Raw genomic sequence first — 23,792 nt, forward strand, 5'->3', positions numbered from 1 at the left:
TTTTGACTAGATTCTGTCAACAGCTCTCACTTTAGCACAACCCGTTGCCCTTCCCCATCAGGATCAAAGGCACTAGGCCTGCAGTCTCCTGATGTTATGGTACCGGGTAGTTCCACAGATGTATGATCTCACTCCTACTATATCTCAGATCCCCCTAGTTAAGGATCAGAGTTTTCTGTCCAGTCTTGCTAAAGGGAATAACCGAGACACCTTGTTTTATCCCCCGGGTTGCCAGCAGTTCATCAGATAATAGCCAACGGCCCCAACAGGCTGAGTAGGGCAGGTATTAAAGAACACCGTCCCGGCTGTCTCTCAGTGAGAACCCCTTGCATCCCCTCCCTATCGCTCTGACCACTCCCGTGCCCACCTCTTGTCACTAAGTGTGATGGTGGTCAATCAGCGGGAGGATCAGGGGAAGAAAAAGGAGGGCAAAGGGGAAGGGTAGGTCGTAAATAGGGGGAGAGAACTCAGTCAGTCGCCCCGTACTCAAGGTATTACTCAGGGTCAGGCTCCTCTCCCCGATTCCCCGGCTGCCTCCCAGCTGCTGCCACTCAATTCACCACCCCAAGCAGTAAGGCCGGTAGCACACCCTTATTTCACTCTTAACAGTATGGCAATATAGTGTGGGTCTTTTCCTCCCCCTTTTTCCAGCTCCTTACCCACAATAGGAGGCAAAGCCAAATCTCAGGCTGCAGGCCTTCCTCCCGGGCTCTGCTGGTTGAGCCTCGGGCCTCGTGACACACCCGCCGCAGAAGGGCCGTGAATATGCCCCGCACCAGCCCCTGCGTACCCTGTGACACCACCAGTGACACCACCAGGGATCAGGGACCTGGAGTTCACCGGCTCAGAGGATCCGAGGCTCTCAGAGGGTCTTACTCGTAAACAGATATGTGCTGGTATGCTGGTGCAACAGTCAGGCTTGCGAACCGTTTGTAAGCCGTCCGAGCCGAGGATCTGGGAACAGGAAGGGAAAGGAAAGGACCCTACGGCGTGAGTAGGCAAGTACGGACGCATCCAACTGTGCCACCCGTGTCAAGCCTCACCTCAGAGAATGTAACGCGTATTGAGCAGCGTTGCATCAAGGCCGCCTCAGTCACACTTTTCTGTTTTTAACTTTGCGGTGTCCAATGATAATATCCTCTATTGCTCAGTCATTGTACATTTTTGGATGTGTCTAAACTGTTTATAGTGACTATTTCGAATGGCTTATTTTCGAATGACAATTTCTTGAAAACATTTTGCTGAAAAAAAAGTGAATGTTTTTATCATTTTTTTTTTAAATGGAGGCCCCCCAAACCCTTGTTTTTTTAAACACTTTTTTACTAACGAAACCCAAAAAAAATATACAAATTAAAAAAAACGAAACTAGAAAAAGAAATATCGGCAAAATGTTTGACGAAATTGCGTTTCGAAAATACGTTTTCGAAAATATGACCGGACACCGTCTAAATATTGATAGCCTTTTATTGTAAAGAGATTGAATGGTCCCAATGCCAGGTCCTTTTTAAGCCGAAATTATTGTATTAGTGTACAAATAGGGAAACATGGCATAGAAGGGGGGGGGAACAGCTTGTCGGTGTCATGTGTCCACCCATTGACTGACCATGGCCATGCTAATCCCTATGGCCCATCTCACCCAGCTCCTGCCCCTCCCCGACCAAAACAACTTCTCTCGGGAACTCTTTGAGCTTGCTTTAATTAAACCTTACCATCAAACTGTGCATTCAAGCTACCTGCCAGTGCTTTTTCACAACAGTCTTCTGAAAGTTAATGATTTAATTGGAACTGTAAACCCGCTACTGGTGTAATAAAAATGTCTTAACCAGGATCTACCTTCAGCTACACAATTTATAAGCACTATGCATGTCCTTCATGGAAATCCCGTTAAAAACAAGCATTGGCAATGCCAAGCATTTTGGATTATGTGTAAGTATTAGGAATTTGCCAGGCACTGCTCTTATATGCCCAGGTACTCAGTGCCTGTTAAGTGCCTTTATAATGCCTATACAAAAGTCCAAACTGTTGGCATTGCTGCTGCTTGTTTTAGTGTTGGACCTATACTTGACACAGGGAGTCCCTGTGGCATCAGTGCCAGTATCCTGGTTAGGAAATCAATATTCCATTGCGTCTGCCCAACTATTTCATATGGGAGGCTAACCCACAATTTACAGAATACAGCCCCTATAGACCCTTGCGGGCACCCTATGGTACCTCTTGGACACCCTATAATACATATTTTTATGGTGATGGTTGTTGAACTTAGGCTTGACACTAGCTAACATGCTGTTAGGCAAGATTGTATGCAGTACCCTTTGGGTGCACTACAACAACCCTGACCTCCTGGCAATAAGAACCCGATCTTTGGTATAAGTCTGTACTACACAGGTCTGTAGTGTGGTCGAATAGCCAGGCTCAACTCAAGAGGGGTCAATGTCCGCTGTAGGGGAGTTACACAGAGATTCACAGTGACAAGTGTTCAATTAAACTCATACACAAGGTTTCTTGATTAAACAATTATTTATCAGTTAGGTAGACTAAGCCTTCTTCAGAAGGGAGCAATATGAAGCAGCACACAAATACACTTCAAACATACACACACAGTTTTCTAAATCAGTACATACCCATTTGGGATGGCATACAAGCACTACCTACACCCTCAAGTGACTTCAATAGCTAGGGTTCTGTTGACATTAATCTACCACTGTTGCATTTAGAATATTCAGGAGTAGTGCTAAAGAGAAGAGAGTTCAGAATAACACAAGTATTCACACAGTTATTCTTAAGCAGGTAAGTACTTTCAAAATAACCCCCCCAATGCAAAGTCAGTTAACCCTTTCCTGGAAGGAAGGCAAAATACCTAAGCAGAAGAGAGAAGAGTCATTCAGGGGGCCAGGCCAGCCAATGTTAAGTTAACAAAAGTCCAGGTGAACTGAAGCACTTCTTGCAAGTAAGTAGAAAGTCTTTCACGTTTATAAAGTCTTTGTAGAATAGAAGAAATCAAAGTACGGCCACAATCTGATTAGGCTTGTGAGGTAAAGAAGCTGCAAGAAACTCTACAGAGCAACCGAGACAAGTCTCCAACGAGGACAAGCAAGGTAGCACAACAAGAGGTAAGTTCTCTCAGACTTTACAGTACCTTTAGGTTGAAGAAAAGTGCAGCAGATGACTTCTGTTCCTATGCAGCTCTGCAGATCCTGGTGTTCCTGGGCCTCAGTCATGGGGAAAAGAGGGAGGACTTCTGGGCACTCCTGCACTGCAATGGGACGGTCACTGACCGCAACCGGCAATCTTCAAACAAGTGGCACTTCGGTGTTTCAGCTCCTCGCGTATACAGCAAAAAACACTGCGGTTCCTGGCTGTCGAGATAGGCTTTCCTTGCATCTGGGGTCCTGCACTCTGTTGAGGGGGCTCAGGCTCGGTCAGTCCTGCTTCCTGGGAGTCCGGAGGATCTTCCTGGAGCTCTTGGCCAGCTTAAAAGCAACGCACACAATCTGGTGTTCCTCTCCCTGGCTATACGGTTCCAGCCGCAACTGCATTGGAATTTCAACCAGCTCCAAGAGGATGTCCAGGTGGCTTACTTTGGAGTTGATTGGTCCCACCAACTCAAAGGGAAGTCATCCTTAGAGGGGCTTCTCTGTCAATACGAATTTGGAGTTTCAGCACAGCAGCAGGGCTTCACCAGGCTAACCAACAGTCCAGGAGTTGCAGCAGGCGTCCTCTTCAAGTTCTTCGGATTCCTTCGTCCAGTGGTCGACTGCCTTCCAAGCCAAAAAGCCTCACCTTTTATGCAGGTTTCTCCCATTCATTCCAGCCTAGCTGTCAGTCACCCTTGCCGGACAGCCAGCCGGCCAATCACCTAAGTGTGCATTCCTGTCTCCTAGGAGACTAACCAAAGGGAGTTTCGGGCACCTCCCTTGCTTCCTGCCCCCGCCAGACACCCTGGAGCCAGAGGCGGGCTTCACTCGTGAAGCCCACCAAAGGCAGAATGAACAAAGGGACCTAACCTGGTTTGGCGCGCAGAGTATATCTCAAGAAGTACCTTTCCACAAAGAAATGGCGATAAAAGAAGACCAGACAATTTTGACAAAAATGGCACCCATGGGTGTTTTACCGTGGCTGCGAACGCAGCCCGCAAATAAAAAGACACAATGGTAGTAAAAAGTAAACCACTGCCACCAGCCATTCATCGAGGAAAGGGTAACAAACATTTTACGTTACGGGGATACTAAGTAACCCCTCCAGCACCCTATTGTAAGATAGTGTGTGCTGGGTCTAGAAAGTTACAAATGTAAGTAAAGTCCATTTCACTTTACTGCTCTGGGAAACAGTAGTTTATCCCAGAGAAGGTATTTCAACCTTGGGAAAATCTGCAAGAGTTACCTGTGCCACTGCACTGAAGGTGCTGTGCGACCCAATGTAAGAGATAAACTCCATAGGCATCATCAGACTCCACAACCAAAAGAAACAGATCAAAATCACATTAAAATACACGAGAGTGGGAAAAAGGGTCTCCCTCACTCCATGTTAAAAATTCAAATTCAAGTCCTCAAAATGCAGCAAAGTTGCTGGAGGTCTCTAAGGTAGAGCGGAATTAGCACATTTCTGAGAATTCTCCTTAACACTTGCTATAGGCAAAGGGCACTTTCCTCAAAGACTTGACACTTTGTAAAGACGTACTACTTACCTGTAGGCTGCACCAACAGGTTTACTTACATTTTACAAGCCATCAACTATATTTGTATGTATACTTCTGTGAGGGCATTCCTTCTATCTTGCTTATTCCCACTCTCCTCCTGCGGGATAGCATTGATCCCACAACCACTGCTACCAAAAGTTGAGCCACAGAGGCAAGGGTGTAGCAGGTTTGCCTAGGTTTGGAAAGGGAATGCCGACTTCTGTGCACAGGACAAGGAGACCAACAACGCCCCCCACCACCGTAACAGAAAAACATAAATAAGGAACATGGGGTTCTACCACAAAGATGCATTCATGAACATTTCCAAACGCTATAAAAGGCCGAACTACAAAGCTCCCTTTATTCAGTAGGAGCACAATGTGGGGAATTAGCAGTATTTGCGCAAGTAACTGTAGTGTGTGTGTGTTTGTGTGTACATAGAGCAGACCAACAGGTAAAATACTGGATTGTAGTATTCCTTTTTTAAATGCATATTCAGTGGCAACATAAGCCATCCTCTTACCTCGGATTGTATGCCACTGGCCGTCACACAGCGACTGCCGAGGAGTCACCGACACCTGGAAGTCCCCACCACCGTTATCGGCATGGACAGTGACCTGAAGGGACAAACCAAAGTAGGGGTCAGATAGGAGCCAAAGGCCATGTGTGAATCCAACTGATCCAGTCTAGTTAAAGGAGGTAGGAGTTTATCAAGTACATGAAATGAAAAACAAATGCACCCGATAAGCAGAATCATGGATAAGCGCTTGGCAAAGAACTGTGGGAACTAGAGGATAAGGCGACCTGTGATATGAGTTTAGTACAGTATTACCAATTCACAAAAGTTTTACACAAATAACTACAAATGGAGTCAGCAGATCATGTGTTTTTCTGTGGTGTGAAATACTGAGGCGATTACCTTTTGACTGTCTGTGTACAGCGTGAGGTAGCGCCCCTTCTTGCCCACATGGAAGATCAGGCCTGATGAACTTTGAGGGCGAATTTCAAGTACCAGTTCAAAATCCTCTCCGATGGCATCCACGTCTCCTAAAAATGGGGAGAAACAAGGGGCTGATTAAATGAATGTAAGCCAGTGCAATGGACAAAGATGTAATTGAAACCGTACAGTTAAATAAAATGGGCTGTGTTCCCTGCACGAAGGCATGGAGTAGACAATACACAGATGGTCTCAAAAAGAACCCACACACACACACTTCATGCTGTAACGCTACTTTTTAGAATGGGCGGATATGGAGTATGGTTTTTAAAACCACTTTCAGGCAATGTTTTAGAAAGAAACCAAATTGTGACATCTTAAAGCATTCTGTAACTTTCGTCTTCCTACCCGTGCGTTTTTAAGTTCCACTTAACAGAGCGTTGCGATGGAGTAAATGGGCCCAAATGGGAATGCTCGGAAAGATGTTCATGTTTGCTTGCTGCTTTGGAGCTGCACTTTGATCTCCTCTGTTGTATAATGATCAGATAATAATAATAATGAGATACATCTTGTTCAAGTTCACGTAGTTTAGTGGAATCATAAACACGGCATTCTACATCAGAACATCCTCCCCTTTTTTTACCGAAAGGTAGCCTCCTTTGCCTGTGTAGTCTCCAAAACAGTTCGCTCGTTTTTAAGCCCTGCAACCCAAACCACTGACTTTATTGGCCTTCTTCCTCATGTTTGTCGCTGAGAAGGAGCATATATGGTTATTACCAGTCGTGGGCTCTGCATAGTGCCTACAAAGCGAAGCTGAATGAATGGGAAGTAGATTAGGTTAGATCGTTTTCCAGATGCTCTAATTCACATCCTGTGTATCTGATGTCACAAGAGGAAATGACTGGCCCGTCAGGATTGGATGCCCACTAGTTCTTTATATATTGTGCAGCCAGTGATTGGAGGGCTGAGATAACCCTAAGCCATGCAGTGCTGTATATATGGTGGGAATCTTTGACCACTGGACCAGATTGTGAGGTAGTTGAGGGCTGCAGAGTGCACTACTGGAAGGTGTGAAGCTGATGACCTGTCCTCCTCAAGGCAAATCCCAGCTTCTTATTGCCCACGGGAAGCCTAAAGGCGATTCTCTCCCTTAATTAGTGGGCACAATTGATTCATCGCAATTCACAGCTTGCTGAAGCTACCCTCTCTCTACTGGAACAGAGTGCTGCTCATCTTGAGTGGGGGCGGGAGGGGGGCTTGTGCTTGGAACAGAAGTGGAGTTGTGGCTGCTCACGTTCTTGGCTGACTCCAACATGGGACATCTTGGTTTATGGCCCTGCGGATGCTCTTTGTCATTGCACTTAGTTGCCTGCCTGTGCTGTGGCCTGTGTCTCCTCTGGAGTCACCTATGACCTGCTGTTAAATTTGCTGGTCCCCTTCATCTTGGGTTGTTTGCTGGATGTTATTCACTGGAGCAGACACTGAAATGCTGCCCAGGTCATCTTTTTAGACTCTTGAATTCCCAACTGGAGACCACATCAGACTTCTGGCCAGACCCAATCCAAACAGTGAAACTCACCTCTGCACACGCCACCCCTGGGCCTTCTCCAACGCTTTCCTTGGTCTGAGCAGTTCACCTCCAGCCCCTCCATAAAATAATTTGTCTTCCACAGCGGGGCTGCTTAAATCTGCTTGCATATCCCTTTTAAAAAGGCCTCCTTGGCTGCAATCTTTCTTTATAGTGCTTGACCCATACCTGCTCACCGTTGGTGTTGGAACCTGAGCTACAGACTCTTCTGTGGGGTCCTCCTTACTCCTCAGCTGGGTGGCTGCCTTTGTTTTGGTCCCATAGAAATGTAAGAAAACGTATTTTGTGTCTCACTTAAACCGCAACTTACCTATTGGGTTGGCCCAGACAGTTATATCTAATCCAATCGAAGACATTTTTTGACACCTTAAAAGTAACAAAAATCATCACCGATCTGTGAACTCTGACTGAACATAAACCCAGGTACATGCAGTAACATTTCTAAGGTCACTGCACTGAATTTTAATCCTTTCTCACAGGTTATCAAACATTTCTCCCACTTTAAACTGTACATAGGTGCTTAAAATTATAACAATTGCAACTGTATAGTCTTTAAAGTGTGTTAATATAGTTTTGAATTTTTTACCTAAAAACTGCATGTGTGTGCGGGTGTGATGTATACGTTATAACAGTCTCCTCCACTCCTAGGCCACGTTTACTAGCGAGTTTGCAACAACTTGTTGGAAATGCATGCATCCACTCTCAGTGATCGAAATTAAGATTCGATGAGCAGGAGCTAAAAGCAGCTCTTCAGTATCCAGCGTTAACTAGGAGTTACCAGTGGGACAAGGATCTAGAACAGAGTTCTGCAAATCTAACTTCTGCATAAAGCGCAAAAATATATTTTGTCCATCATTGATGACCCCTAGGCTTTAAATGTTGTATATATGCGTCCTAATGTTGATTTGTAGATTATCCCAAACTCAGAGTTAAATTCACATGTGTGTGTGTTTTGCATCAGTTGGTGACGGGAGCCAAAAGCTCTAGATTGGTGTTGGTGTCAAGCTAACCAGGCTCTTCTAAGCTACAAGCAGTAGCTAAATAATTCCCAGCTCCCAACAATTTCGAACCCTGCACCCTGCAATTTGGATCTCCCTGAATCCCTCATCAGAGGTCTTCTAGAAAAGAAACTCAAAAGGGAAGCTCAGACATTCACTGTTGCTTGGCTGAACACTGGCAAGTGTAGCTTATAACATACCTTAGAACACATGCATGCTCATTTTGTAGAATAAAAAGCCCACATCCTTCTGCTTAATCAGCCTTGAAAAATTACAAAAAACTCAGATGCGTGCTATAGATACCGAGGACAGTTGAGAGGAATCACCCCTCAGGAAAGATGGCAAAGGGCTGCAAACAATTTGTGTGAAACCCCACATGCAATCTCCCCGACCCCACAAGACAACAATATTTTACCCAAGGCAAGGAATCCACCATCAGGGGCAAAGAAAAGACCACTTTCCAGGGGTCCCTCGAAGCAGGGTGTGACAGCGAAGATGCGGTTTGGAGAATCGAGGAGCTGCCCATCTAGCTTCAGGTTTTTAATGCAGCCATCAATGCTTCTGAGAGAAGCCTCCTAGGGAAGAAGAAGCAGAATAAGAAAGCAGCAGAGGACATGGGCCTTGATGCACTACTACTGTGCCTTCTAGATAAAGGGGGGTGGGGGGGGGACTCAGCAGCACCACCCCTCTCCCTCCAGTAACAGAATGAAGGAATAGGTAGGTATCTTGACACTTGATCATTTCATTACAAATCTATACACCAACATCCAATACACCTACACCCAAAGTTGTAAACCCATTCTCCTGCCCGTAACAAATGTACATCCATGTCCTGATCTGCCCCCCACCCATGCTTGAATGCATCATTCTACCCATTCAAAAGTATTTACTGCACCACTGTTCTTAATGTCTGCCAATCCATTCACCCAACGATTCCACAAGGCATCCTAAATTTACATCGACATCCCCTCCCATTCGTCCATCCATCTAGAAGTCCACAGATAAATATAGAGCTTCTGCTAGGGAGATTTTCCTTAAGCCCTGTGGAAAGGGTCGTTTGGCGACTCTTCCTGACTTAAGTACTGTTAGCGATTTCCTCAGGCTCGCTAATGGTAGAGTAGCAGAGCAGCCCAGGCCTAACTATCAGCATGTGGAGTTGGTTGGGGTGGTTAACAGTTACAGTAATGTAACGTAAGTGGTATTGTATAGCAACATTCTGCCACTATATTGGTGCCCTGTTGCGAGTGGCAAAGAAAAAAAAGGAGGAGTGCTGGGGTTATGTTAATGAGATTTATGCAGAGCACCACTGCCATTTTCATGGTTTCCATGCACTCAGTTGGATCTGAAAGGAAAGAGGGGTAGGGCAGGCTCAGTAAGGGCTGAGAAGAGCTCCTAAAATAAATGAGCCGAGCAGCTAAGCAAAGCTAAAAAGTCTTTACTTAACTCAAGTCAGGCAACGGTCCACGACAGACAACCATGCTGGGAGTCTGATTGAAATCTATGGAGGGGACGCAAAAAGCCAATTTAACCCTAACAACCCATACAGTTATTTATGCACTCAAAATCAGCTCACAAGTGCAAAAAGTGCGATGGGTAGTTGGGATCTGTACTCCAACCACAGGAACTATAGCTAGTAGTAGCAGCCTATCAAAGCAGAGAGCGCTGCCCCACATCATTGCTCATCTTCAGCATAACTGCGATTGCCTCAGTCATTCACCAGGCCTATGCAGTGTGTTGGTTGACTGTAATTAAGCACCTTCAGTTGCAAATTTGTTGAATACCCCTTAATCCTGTTTTATAATACCCAATCTTGAACATGGTTGCACCACAAATCACAAATTACCCCAATGTTCTGGTACGACTTTAATCAAGTATGTGCCTGAAATGAGTCTGCACCATCAGACTAAGTACACTCCTGGAAGTTTGCGCCAGTCACAAGTTTCCACAAGATTCTGGCATGTTATGTCGCAAGTCTGTACCAGTAATCAATCATATATAGCAGTCTGATAGGACTCCCTCAGCTAATTGAATCCGGGAATCCTCCAGACTGACAGTCCCGTGCTAAGCCACGTACCCAAAAAACATACTTCATCTTTTCAAGTTAGCTTGGAATCTGAAGAAATTAGATCTTGGCCTTTGCCCTCTCCCTTCATCACCCCACCATATCCCATTGGGCATTTGTCTAACTCGCTCATCTCATGTAGTCTTCCCTTTCAGAAGAAGGCAGACATCAGTCACTATGGCCTGATTCTTACCGGAACACGAGTCCTCGCTTTGCCCTCCTGGACACCACCTACATAAAACGGGCTGGTCACCACAAAGTTGTAGCCGGATGGCACAACACTGCTCTGAGACCTTAGACCGTCTATTACAAGGTGGATCTTGTTCTTGTCACGGCTGAAGAAGACCTAAAAGAGAACAGCGACATTCACAACACAGTTAGGATTCCCATTTTATTAGCCGAGATTGTCTCTTCCATTTCCACATTGGCTAGCCTGCTTCAGATGTTGGCAATGAAAACTAGGTCTTAGCCGTGGAGTCTGGCCTACTGAACATGATGTAATTATACAGATCCACGTGAATATGTCTTTGTAACACTACCCAACAGTCCATTAGGAGCAAAGTACAGCAACGAATGTGCAGGTTTTTTTTCCCTGCTTTAGAGGGATACCACAAATCTTTTTTCCTTACATTTTTTATTTCCCTCCTTCCTTTTTTTTGCTTTAATTGCAAAATAACCCCCCAAAAAACGGCCCTTTTAAAATGATACTTTTTTGTCCCCAACAACGCACAAATGTCTTAGTACTGAAATGAGGACATCGCCCCTTTATCAAACTGTACAAAAAGTGTAAAACTATTACATTAGCTAAGAAATGGTAAAATAGAGAGGCGGGTGAGCCAACCCAGCAGCAGAACCTGACTCCTCCCCCAAGGCAACACATGGGAATGCAGAAAAGCACTTACCGTGTGCCACTTCCCATCTTGGTACTTGTCTTTACTGCGGAGCCGATGCTTGCTCCCGTTAATTTCCACCACAAAGACAAAACGCCCCTGGGAGACGAAGAGTGCCATGTGGTTGCTCTCCTGATGGTTGGCCACATAGAACAGTAGGCCGGTAGAAGAGTTCAGCTGCACCTCCAGGGAGAAGTGGGACCTGAAAAATGACACAATGGAGTTTGTCAAATCACAAACATTGGCCTCCACTGGAAATGCAGAACATGCCAATTGAAGCTGTGCCCCCAGAATCTTCTTTCCTCCTTAGAAAGAGCAAGAGGCACTGCAATGGCTCCAGCAGCTTTACCCTATCTTCGTCTCACCAAATTGAAGAAAGACCAAACAAAAGGGTTTTGTGTACCACACTGGTGGAGTGGTTTCTTTAGTGCATCAATAGTTGAGACTGACCGACAGTTAGGTAACAGGAATTTCTGCAAGCTTTCCCTGGCTCACCTAGTGGTATGGTGGCTGAGCAATGCAAGGGTGCAGAAGGAGACTGACACACGTGGCAAGGTGGTTGCTATAGACCTTTATTTGCAATGAAAATAAAAGAAAACCTACCTCTCCCTATATCTATGACGAGTTTCCCTGCCTCAACTAAAATGGTAATTAACTTAAAGAGTCCCCTGTCATGGATCAACATGTTCCAATCTCTGTCCTTTACACTTAAGACTCCCTCCTCGTGGACTGGGTGGCACAGATCTGGCTGAATGTTCTCCAGCAGGGGGAATGGCTCCCTTCCCCTCGATTAAAGTACTATACAAACAAAAAGGATGCAGATTCTTCAACACTCTGCGTCACAAAGTTCAAGACATTTTATTGCGGGGGAATGACTCCCTTCCCCTGGATTCCTGCTTTGATCCTCCTTGCGGGGCAATTTGCCTTCTCCTGGTCCTTGTTCGTTTTGTTTTCCCAGTTTACAATACCAGAGGGAATGGCTCCTTTCCTTTGGTCTTCTTTAGACTCCCTTCACCTGGCCTTTCTTAGCAAACTAAGACCCAATTATAGAGAGTCCCTGACCTGGGTTTCTCTTCTTTCTCCAGTTCACTTGGTATACTCTCCTGCCAAGTACTAGGACACGAAAAGTGGTTTGTAACCTTTTCTTGTGGGTGCGGGTCACAGACCCATACATCTTTATGACTTGATATGATATGGCATTTATGTTACAAGGCGCAACGACGCAAGGGAGGGGGAACAAAGGGAGGACAGACAACGATCATACTAGGCCAGGTGTCATTCAGATTGCGCAAGTGCGTGGGATGGGGGAAGGGACAGTGCAGTACAAGGAAAAAGATAACAATAAGTAAAAGTAACTGCCAGTAAGTGGCAAGTGCAAGGGTAAGTGCAGACATCGGGTGTCAAGTGCTGGTAGGGTGACTGTAGGGATACAGAAACAGTCCCCAAGTGCGGGGGTTGCTAGGCAGGCAGTGCAGGTGTGTGAGACTGGCAGGGGAGGGACCTGGGCCAGGGATCAGAGGGTGTCAGCCAGGAGGTCAGCAAGGGAGAGGAGGAGAAAAAGCAGAAGCAAAGAAAGGTTTTGAGGTGCTTCCGGAACCGGAGATGGTGCTCCTCAAGTTTAAGGGAGGCAGGGAGGCTGTTCCAGAGGGAGGCCCCAGCCGAAGAAAGATCTACCACCAACTCGTTGCTTGGAGAAGCGGCTGACCCTGAGGGGGATGGTGGCGGATGAGCGAAGAGCTCGAGAAGGAAGATATTTAGGAAGAGAGCTGAAGGTATGGAGGCCCCAGGCCCCAGAAGGCCTTGTGGACAATGCAGAGGGTTTTGAACTTAATCCTCTCAGCCACTGGGAGCCATTGCATAGATTTCAGACCTGGAGAGATACGATCCCTGGGCTTGAGGCCAAGGGCAAGTCTCGCTGTCCTGTTCTGGATGAGTTGCGGAGGGCTGAGAGTAGAGGCAGGTAGATTTAGAAAGAGACTTTTACAATAGTCCAACCTAGAGAGAACGAGAGCTTTGGAGACAGTGAGCTTCTGGGGGAAGGGGAGGAAAGGCAGAGTACCTCTGAGGAGGTGCAGTAGGAAGTTTGACTTTTTAGAGACAGATATCCTGCTAACCATCCATACACCCTGCCTCATTGCATTGCAGAGCCGCCTGAGCACCTGGGAGGACCACACGAGTGGCATTGGTGCGCGGTACAAAAACCTTTAACATTACTTTAAGGTTGTCTATGAGACAAAAAAGTTACAGGAGCAGAGAGAAGGGGGATACTAAGTATCCCACTAACACTCCACATAAGGTGGTGTGTGCTAATCTCACTGTAAAGTTTTAGGAAGGATACAAAGTATCTCTCCGTCCTTAAGAACTGTAGTTGGTAAGGATTAAAGAATCTCAAAGGAGAACCCAAAGGGTTCCCAGCAACACTGCACATAACACAGATGCCGTTAAGAGATAAGGCGGAAAGCAGACTCCATAGTAGAGGTGAAACAGATTACTAACTGGCTTGTAGTTAGCAATCAATAGGCATCCTGTACAGCAAGCACCTGGTAAGATGTTTCCAGCTTGTTTGGGTTCTTTTTGGGGGGGGGGGTGGATCTGAGTTTTAAGTGGATTTTACACATCTTTTTTTTCTGCTGGTTCAACTTCGAGTGGACTGCCTTGAGGGTTTAGTCCTTTGTTTCTGTTCCTTTTTCTTCTCACCTTCCATGTTGATAGCAATTGGCTGAGGGAGTCAGGAGTGCCTGTCCATTGTCTGTAGTTTTCCCTGGTTTGCAGTTAGTAATCCATAAGCATCCTGTACAGCAAGCACATGGCAAGATGTTTCCAGTCTGTTTGTGGTCTTTTTGGGAGGTTTTATCTGTGATTTAAGTTGAATTTCCAAATCGTTTTGTCCGATGGGGTGCCTGCCTATTGTCAGTAGTTTCCTGGCTTGCAGTTAGTAATCCATAGGCATCCTGTACAGCAGGAATACGTTTCCAGATTCTTTGGGTTCTTTTTGGAGGGTTTTATCAGAGTTAAGTGGATTTTACAAATCGTTTTTTGCTGGTTCAACTTCTAGGGAGGACTGCCTTGGGGGTGTAGTCCTTTGTTTCTGTTCCTTTTTCCTCTCTCCTCCTTTATTTTAACTTGCAAAGACATAACTTGACTTACAAAGAACATCATTGTCATCATTCTGTTCCATAGCAAACTGGTACACTTACATTCACTATTATATCACTTCTGAGTCACCTTCCCCTGCACATTTATCGGACAAATATTGCTTATACCTACTCCATATGTCTCTTGGGCGGCTGTGTAAGGGTAGTAAGCTAGCATGTTTCTTCACAATCATTGGCCCATGACAAGTTCCTTTTTCCAAACATTTTTTGTAGGTGGTTCTGAACTTTTCCATCGCATCAATATTGTCCGCTTTGCAAGTACCAGGCTAAGGTTGAGCAATTTATGCAGAGTGGGATCCATTTTACCAACTGTACCCAACATGCATAAACCTGGATCCCATACAATCGGCTGGTCTGCCATTTCATCAAGTACGTCACACACCTCAGCCCAGTATTTAGTCAGCCACGTGCACGACCACAACATGTATAACAAGGCAGCCTCCTCATTTCCACATCTGTGGCATTTCCCATTGGTTGCAGGGTATAAAGCTTTGATCCTGGCAGCGGTGTAGTAGACCCTATGTAGTACCTTGTAATTTATTAGTCGATAATGATAATTGTACAAGACCTTCTTTGCCAACGCACACAATTTAGCCCATTGCTGGTCAGTGATGGTGTAGCCCAGGTCCATCTCCCATTTCCCTTTGTCCTCTGGGGGCAATGTTTCTCTAGTGGATTGTGCAATTTTATATAGCGTAGAGATGAATGTCTTGGTAGTGCTGGTGATAAACATGTACCCCAAGCCCTGGTGTATCTGCTGTTCACTAGGGAACACAGCCCATATTGCTGCCATGGCTAAACGCAGCCTTAGGTATTGTAATTTCTGCAGAGGCTTACCCCCTATGGTCCTGCTTATCTCCTCCCAGCTGACGAATTGTTGATCTAAAAACAGATCACCAATTAGATGAATTCCTCTGTTTTTCCAATGTGTGGAGAGGATCTTGTCCTGGGCGGGGGGTGGGGGGGGACTAAGGTAGTGGGCTTCCCACAGTGGCATGTTAGGGTGATACAGAATCTCGTGTCCAGCCATTCTAGTCCAGGTCGAACATGTCCGCAGCGCTGGGTTGATGGTGTTGTCATTCCTGACATTGGCCTCTGCTGCTTTGTGTAAAAGCTAGTGGGCCCAGTGTATTTGTTTCAATCACAGAGTGTGGTGCTCGGGGGTTTCCTTCTATCCAGTGTGTGGCATAATAAGCTTGTTCTGCGAGATGACAATGCATTACTTACCGTAAAAGCATTTCTGATGGTTGTATCTGCTTAGATTCACATGCTGTGCATAGGTCCGACATCCAGTGGTCACTGCGGAGTATTGCATTTTGTTTTTCGTAGTCAAAAGGGGACGTCGACAAGGCGTGTCTGTAACACTATCCCTATAGTGACGTGCGTTGTACCCACAATCCCTCACGCGTCGAGGTCCCTCTGTTTGTATTTTTTCTGCCCTGAGGGAGCCTTCTATACGTGAGTGAGTACAGAAAAGAGAGAGATGTAGAAAGAGGTCTATGTTCCTTCCATCCGAGCGGGGATGAAGGGTGGGCGCATGTGAATCTAAGCAGATACAACCATCAGAAATGCTTTTACGGTAAGTAATGCATTGCCCTTCTGATGTTTGTTAATCTGCTTAGAATCACATACTGTGCATTTACTAGCGAGCAGTACCCGGAGTTGGCGGTGGGTTATGAGAAGGAAAAGTAGAGAAAAGATGTCTTAATACTGCCTGTCCCACCTGGGAGTCAGATCTAGAGTGTGCATCTAGACAGTAGTGTTTTGTAAAGGTGTGCACAGAACTCCAGGTAGCCGCTTTGCAGATGGACTCAAGGGGAACATTTGCAATGAAAGCTATGGAAGCCCCAGTGCCTCGAGTGGAATGTGCTCTTGGCTTGAAGGGTAGTTCTCTCTTAGCAAGAGTGTAACAGAGTGATGCATTGAACAATCCATCTAGATATAGTGGACTTTGAGACTGCATCTCCTTCTCTTCCTGCTGCCACCGAGACAAAGAACTGGTTAGTCTTTCTCAGTGGTCTGGTTCTTTCCATGTAGAACATGACAGCTCTGCGTACATCTAGTGTATGCAGGCTTTTTTCTCCCAAGCTGGAAGGGTTTTGAAAGAACGTTGGTAGTTCTATTGACTGGTTTACATGAAATTTCGAGATGAATTTTGGTGCAAACCTTGGGTGTGTGCGTAGAACCACCTTATCTTTGTGAACTGTTACGAAGGGGTCTAGAACAGAAAGAGCCTGTAGTTCACTTACTCTCCTAATGGAGGTGATAGCTATTAGGAAAGCAGTCTTAATAGTGAGGTCCTTAAGAGTTGCCTTGTGCATGGGTTCAAAGGGAGGGCCCATGAGTCTAGAAAGTACCACATTTAAGTCCCATCCGGGAGCTGGGTTAGCTATCGGAGGGTGTATTCTCTTTACCCCCTCCATGAAGGCTTTGATAACTGGTATATTCCACCACGACACTTTAAGTTGGGAAGTGGTGTATGCAGAAAGTGCCGCTAGGTGGACTTTAATGGAATTGAACACTAGACCTGAATCCAGTAAATGGGTCAAGTACAGAACAATGTTCGTGGGAGAGCAGTCTACCGGGTTGATGCTCTTACCTCTACACCAGATGACAAATCTTTTCCACTTGCTAGAATAGCAGTGGCGAGTATTAGGTTTTCTGGCTTCCCTGAGGATGTCCATACATCTCTGCGGGAGTTGTAGATGTCCAAATTCTATGACCTCAGGAGCCAGGCTGCTAAATTCATGGTCTGAGGGCATGGATGCAGTGTCCTGCCCTTGTCCTGTGACAGCATGTTGTACGGGCAGGGAAGTCTCACTGGGGGAGATAGGGACATCTCCATCAAGTGAGCGAACCATGGCTGCCGGGCCCACATTGGGGCCACTAGTATCATGGTAACCTGTTCCTGGTGCATCTTGTGCACCACCTTGTTGAGAAGGGGAGTCGGGGGAAAGGCGTAAACAAATTTCCCTGACCATTGAATCGACAGACCGTCCCCCTTGGACTGGTTTTGGGGGTACCTGGAGGCGTAACTTTGGCATTGTGAGTTCTCCAGTGTTGCGAACAGGTCTATTTCCGGGAATCCCCATTGCGTGAAGACGTCTAAGATGATGTCTTCGTGCAATTGCCATTCGTACTCTTCGGGCAGGGGGAAGTCTCTACTGAGTTCGTCTGCTAGCAGATTGAGTTCCCCTGGTACGTGTTGTGACAGTAGGAACATGTGTTTGAGAGCCCACTTCCATATATTCTGTGACAGTTTGGACAGTCCTGGAGTGTGGGTTCCCCCCTGCTTGTTGATGTAGTACATGGCTGTGGTGCTGTCTGTAAGGACCATCACTGTCTTCCCTTGTAGGTGTTCCTGGAAGGCTTTTAGTGCTTTGAACACCGCTAGTAGCTCCAGAAGGTTTATATGCTTGGATGCTACGTTCGGAGTCCAGACTCCGTGAGCAGTTTGATGGGATAGGTGAGCCCCCCATTCTGTGAGGGATGCTTCCGTGGTTAGAGTGGCCTCCACCTCGGGTGTGGCAAAGGGTTTCCCTATTATCAGGTTTTCCTTTGTCCACCATCGTAGCGAGAGAACCAAGGCCTGCGAGACCACCACTAGATCGTTCCATTGTCCGCTGGCCTGACACCACTGGCTGTTGAGCCACTCTTGCATTGGGCGCATGCGCAGGCGCGCATGAGGTACCAAATAAATACACGACGCCATCATACCTAGCAAACGCATCGCTTTGCGCACCGTCACCTCTCGACCTGCCACATATTGGGGGATCTGAAACAGCATGTTTTGGACCCTCTCGTTGGAGGGGAAGACGAGGCCGTCCTTTGTTCGAATTAGAGCCCCTAGGAATTGTTTGACTTGGCTGGGGTCTAAGCTGGACTTCTTCTCGTTGATGGAGAAGCCCAGTTGGAACAAAAGGTCTACAGTCTTTTGGGTGTTTGAGAAGCATGTCTCGTAAGAATCTCCTGTTATGAGCCAGTCGTCGAGGTAAGGGTATACTGGGATGGATAACCTGCGCAGGTGTGCTGCTGCCACTGCCAGTACCTTCGTGAATACGCTTGGTGCAGATGCTATGCCGAAGGGTAGCACTCTGAACTGGTAGTGTTTGCCCTCTATCATGAACCTGAGGTATTTTCTGTGCGCTGGCAACATTAAAATATGAAAGTATGCATTTCTCATGTCCAGTGTTGTCATGTAATCTCCCTGTGATAGCAGTGGGATCACTTCCTGTAAGGTCACCATACGAAACTTCTGGGGTTTGACAAACTTGTTCGCTGGGCGCAGATCTAATACAGGGCGCATGGTTAGATCCTTTTTGGGTACAAGGAAGTACACTGAATAAATACCTTCCATTACCTGAGATAGAGGCACGACCTCTATGGCTCCTTTTTCAAGCAGTTGGTCCACTTCTTGGAGAAGGATGGCGAGGTGTTCTGGTGTCATGCGATGTCCCCTCGGGGGTCTGTATGTTGGGGAACTGTTGAACTCTATACAGTAGCCGCGGGCTACGGTGGAAAGTACCTAGCGGTCTGATGTTATTTCCTCCCATGCTGGAAGAAAGGATGTTAACCAGCCCCTGACCGGCGTTGCATGGGAGGGGACGCGAATCTTCGCGTCACTTGGTGGTGTTGTTGGCTTGGGAGCCTCTGGGGGTGGAACCCCGGCCTCTTCCCTTGCCACGACGTTGACCCCTCTGATTGTACTGGCCGCTATTGCTCTGGTAGTTGCTGGCAGAGTACTGTTGTTGGTTTTGTTGCTGGCGTTGTCCACGAAAAAAGCGCTTATTACCAAATCCCCGCCTATTAGGAGGTTTAGAAATCTGGTCTAAGGTCTTTATAGTATCAAATTCTTTTTTCGCGTTTTCCAGCGCGTCATCCACTGCTCTCCCAAAGAGGTTGGATTCCTCTATGGGTTTATTAATAAGGGATGCTTGTATTTCCGCCTTAAATCCGGAATTGCGAAGCCAGACGTGACGCTTCAGTGAAATTCCTTGTACCAAAGTGCGGCCAGCCGTCTCTGCTGCATCGAGGGTATTCTTGACGATGGTTTGATTGACCAGAGAGCCCTCGTTAACTGTGGCCAGTAAACGAGTCCTTAGGGGTTCGGGAGCTTCTTCGATGTCCTGTCTGAGCTTAGCCCATTGAGCATCGGCGTAGCTTGCCAATAGGGTATCATTATTGGCGATTCCGGTAGAGAATGCTGCAGAGGTGGTGATTCTCTTGGCTAGGGCATACAGCTTTTTCCCCTCTTTATCTGGGGGTGCCTCGCTAGTAGATAGTGGGACTCCTGCCCTTTTTCTGGTGTTGGTCACGACCAGGGAGTCCGGGATTGAGTGACCCTTGATATATAATGGGTCTGACTGAGAGGGAGAGAACAGTTTCTCAATCCTCGGATTGACCCCTCTCACCAATGCAGGAGTGGAAAGAGAAGGTGAAATACGTCTCTTAACTGAGGCGAGGATAGGTATAACCTGGCTAGTGGGGGGTTTTTCTTTGATAATCCTCTCCAAAAAAATCGGTGTCTGGGGTGACGTCTCCAGTTTCGATTTCGAAATGCGCTGCTGCCTTCTTCAGCAGTGCATTGAAGGTGGGTTGATCATCGACAGGCGAAGGGTTCCTGACTGGTGTAGTTTCAGTAGACCTGATGACTATACTGCTACTGCCTGTGTCAGTCGACCTAGCCGGTGACTGCCAGGGATTTTGGTCGCCCTCGCCTGTGTCTTCCTGGAATCCTTCCTCACATAGGTTAGTTTCCTCGTGAAAACCTTCCTCTTCTTGTTGGTCCTCAACATAGGTGAACTCATCTCCCTCTTGGAAGAAGGTGTCCTCGTCAGTGGGATTGTAAGAGTTTATGTCCTCTAGTATGGGGTTATTAAACTTCTGGTATTTAGCCCTTGGACTCTCAAGGGGTGCCTCCCTTGGTCTCTTGGGCGCCCTGTCTTCTGGGATGGACATGAACCTATCTAGTTTGTCCATACAGGTCTGGAACCTTTCCAAGGTCCACTGAGGTCGGCCAGGACGGTCTGGGAAAGAAAAGGGGGTTTCTTCCTCCTGTAATTGTCTGGTTCTGTCCCAGAACGTCGAAGAAAGAGAGCCTTCGCCTTCTGAGTAGCCTTCTTGCTGGCTAGGGCCTTCCGACGGCGTCGGGAACTGACCTGATCTGTTTTCCGGCGCCTTCGGCGTATCTTTAGCTTTGTGCGCGGTTTTCGGCGTTTCACTCGCCGTACTGCTTTGGCCGTCCTTAGATGCTATGCGCGCGAGGATTTCGACGATCATTCTCTCTTCTGAGGGATCGGTCGCCGTCGCGCTATGGAGCGTCGAGCCTTTGCTCGTCGAGTCCTTGGTCGTCGAGTCATTGGTCGTCGAGTCCTTGTCGGCAACGTGAGCGCTCTTGCGATGCGTGTCGCTGGAAATTTTGGTGTTAGCGCCCCTATTTTTAGAGTGCCCAGTCGCCTGTCGCGGAAGCGGTGGCGGGGAGGGCTGACGACCCTTACGGTCGGTGGAAGACGTCGGTGGGCCCGGCGTCCCCGTTGGCGCTGTGGCTGTCTTCGTCTTCGACGATTGTGTGCCTGGGGGTATGTGCTTTGGTGTTTTTCTGTGTGCGTCCTTGTCGCCGGGGTGTTCATCCCCATAAGCTGGCCGTGAGCCGGGCTTGTCGGGGCCGGGGACGGACGACGAGGAGCATGAACGCTCCTTTGAGAGGTCTACAGCCTTCGTTACGGGGGCCGTGTAGTCACTATCCTCGCCACACTCGGCGGCGGTGGCAGCGGGCGAGGAGTCAGGCCTAGACATAGCGTAGGCTGCCCACCTTTTGACCTTGCGGTCCTTTAGAGTTTTGGGCTTTAGTAATTTGCAGGCCGCACAGCCGTCCTCCTGGTGATCGAGGGGAAAGCAACGGTTGCACCGTTTATGCTTATCCTTCCAGGTATATTTACCCTTGCAAAGCGGGCAAAACCTAAATGGCGTCCTCTCCGTAGCTGAGGGTAATAGGTGTGACTACGACCTCGAAAGACAGGGAGGGGAAAGAGAAAGGCATTCTTAAAGAAAAGAAAGAAAGACCACAAAGCCCCACTCTCCCTACTGTGTATGGCCGGCGAGGCCAGGCCACATGTTCGACAGCACCGAAGGATCTCCTCCACTCGTCCTTCCGTCGAAGATCTTGCTCGGCGGAGAAATGGCTCTGCGTCGAGGGAGGGATCTATCGTTATTGGTATTAATAACAAACGACCAAAGGTCGAAGAAACTATTTGGCAATGTCTCTCGAGGAGCTCCGCATAAAGGCGACCAGTAGCTGGGCGGAAAAAAACAATCTGAGAGACCTCGACGCGTGAGGGATTGTGGGTACAACGCACGTCACTATAGGGATAGTGTTACAGACACGCCTTGTCGACGTCCCCTTTTCGACTACGAAAAACAAAATGCAATACTCCGCAGTGACCACTGGATGTCGGACCTATGCACAGCATGTGATTCTAAGCAGATTAACAAACATCAGAAAATATAATTCAAAATCTGGGTCAGAAAGGCCACCGCGAGGGTACGTTTGGGTAAGTCTTCGCCAGCTCACTCTTGGTTGGCCATTCCAGACAAATGACATACATGCTCCTTGAATTTTATTAAAGAATGACCTACCCGGCCATACTGGAACAGTTCTGAACAAGTAAAATTGTTAGGGCAGGATGATAATTTTGATCAGGGCAAGCCTACCCATGAGCGAGATTGGCAAGATCTGCCACCGTTCAAGCTTGGCACATAGTACGTCTGCAATGGCTGTGTAGTTCGTGGCGCGGACGATTTGTTTACTACGCGTTATTTGGACACCTAGGTATTTAACCCGTGTGGGAGCCCATTGGAGCCTATCATTTGGGAGTGGACTCTAAGGGGAAACATCTCTAATTTGATAGAGTTCAGCTTCAGCCCAGAGTATTCCCCGAATTGCTTGACTGATCCCAGCACTGCAGCAAGGTTAGTTTCAGTTTATTTTTTAAATACAACATTATGTTGTCTGCGTAGAGTGTAATGATCTCAATCTTACCCGCCCATCCTACTTGGTCGAGCTCTCAGTAAATCTGCAAGAGGTCCTATGACTAAAGCAAATAAGGTGACAGCGGACAGCCCTGTCTGGTGCCTCCAGCCAACCCCAGGATCTCTGAGAAGATCCAATTGATGCAGATTCTGGCGTATGGTTTTGTGTATAGTATTCTTACCCATCGCACAAAGTTCGGCCCGAATCCCTAGTTATTGAGTACCCTAAATAGGAAGGGCCAGTAGACCGTGTCAAAGGCCTTTTGCAGGTCTAGTGCCAATGCCACTCGTGTGTCTTTGGGTATCGATGCAAGGATGTTATAACAGCGGCGTACATTAGTCACTGTGGACCTGCCCAGTATAAAGGCGGCCTGGTCCTCCATATGCAGCAATAGAGGTTTAAATCGTGTGGCGAATATCGTGGTGAATATGTTTGCGTCAGTGTTTATCAATGAGAGAGGCCTGTAGGAGCCGCACTCTTCAGGCCGTTTCCCGGGCTTTAACAGAGTAATGATTGCTTCCCTAGCCTTTTCCGGTAGTTCGCCAGTGTTTAGAGCTTTGGTCCAGACTGCAAGGAGACTAAGTACCAAGGTCGTTGCAAATTCTTCATAAAATTCGGCACTCAACCCATCCGACCCTGCGCCTTCCCATTCGGTAGGGATTTAATTGCTTCCGCTATCTCTGCCTGGTTCAAGGGAATTGCTAGTGCATCTCTTGTATTGGGTGATAGAAGTGTGGTCGGTATCCCGGCTAAGTATCTATCAATTTCGTCCTCTGTGGCGACACTCTGGGGAGAATACAGGCCTGCGTAGAAGTTGTAGAAGACTTTCCTTATTTCCTCCTGATTGGTAACCACTTTCCCGTCAGGTCTTGTTATACATGTTAATGTTAAAGGACATTTGTACCGCGCACTATCACCACCGGAGTGGTCCCCTGGCGCTCTGGCGGCTCTGAAAGAGGAGGGGAGGTTGAGTTAGTGGGAGGAAGCAGGGAAAGTGCAAGAGAGCAGTGATGTGCTGTTGGCGGTCTCAGCCCTGTGGGTCCGTTGGCTGGGCTTGGGGTGTTTGCGGCCGGTAGTCGTCGTGTACTGTTGTGCAAGGCTATGTGTGTTTTTGTTTTGGTGTTGCAATGTAGTGACGTTTGTGTGGTTTGTTGTGCTGTAGGTTTTGGTTGTGTTTGGTTTGGAGTTTGAGAGGTGTATGCAGAAAGGGAAATTGTTAGTAGGGTTGGTTAGTTTGCGTCTCTATCCTGAATTGAGGTGCTCGGCTTGCGTAGTCTCCCCTGATGCGGCTCTGTACTGATCTGGGTCCGACTGGTAGACCGGGTTTCTTACTCCTCTGGCCCCCACCTCTAACATGCTCCCTCATTGCTCCCCTTATCCTCCCTTCCTACTCCTGTGGCCAGTGCACCTGCCTATGTCAACCTCTCGGGTAGTGTGGTGATAGCCAATATCTCGACA

The 23,792-nt window shown here is 47.3% G+C and overlaps 1 protein-coding gene across 2 annotated transcripts in view; it reads right to left on the reverse strand.

Annotated features, from left to right (window-relative positions):
- Positions 1 to 23,792, reverse strand: part of LAMA5 (laminin subunit alpha 5) — a 670,647-nt gene that overhangs the window by 10,593 nt on the left and 636,262 nt on the right. For both annotated transcript variants that reach the window (XM_069650738.1, XM_069650737.1), the window contains exons 74-78: positions 11,163 to 11,352; positions 10,454 to 10,606; positions 8,614 to 8,773; positions 5,595 to 5,722; positions 5,199 to 5,292 (exon numbers count right to left, since the gene is read on the reverse strand). In XM_069650738.1, coding sequence (XP_069506839.1) covers positions 5,199 to 5,292; positions 5,595 to 5,722; positions 8,614 to 8,773; positions 10,454 to 10,606; positions 11,163 to 11,352 — 725 coding nt within the window. The remainder of the gene's footprint in view (positions 1 to 5,198; positions 5,293 to 5,594; positions 5,723 to 8,613; positions 8,774 to 10,453; positions 10,607 to 11,162; positions 11,353 to 23,792) is intronic.

This window comes from Ambystoma mexicanum, chromosome 3p, assembly GCF_040938575.1.
Source record: "Ambystoma mexicanum isolate Mex_15411 chromosome 3p, UKY_AmexF1_1, whole genome shotgun sequence".
NCBI classification, from domain to species: Eukaryota; Metazoa; Chordata; class Amphibia; order Caudata; family Ambystomatidae; genus Ambystoma; species Ambystoma mexicanum.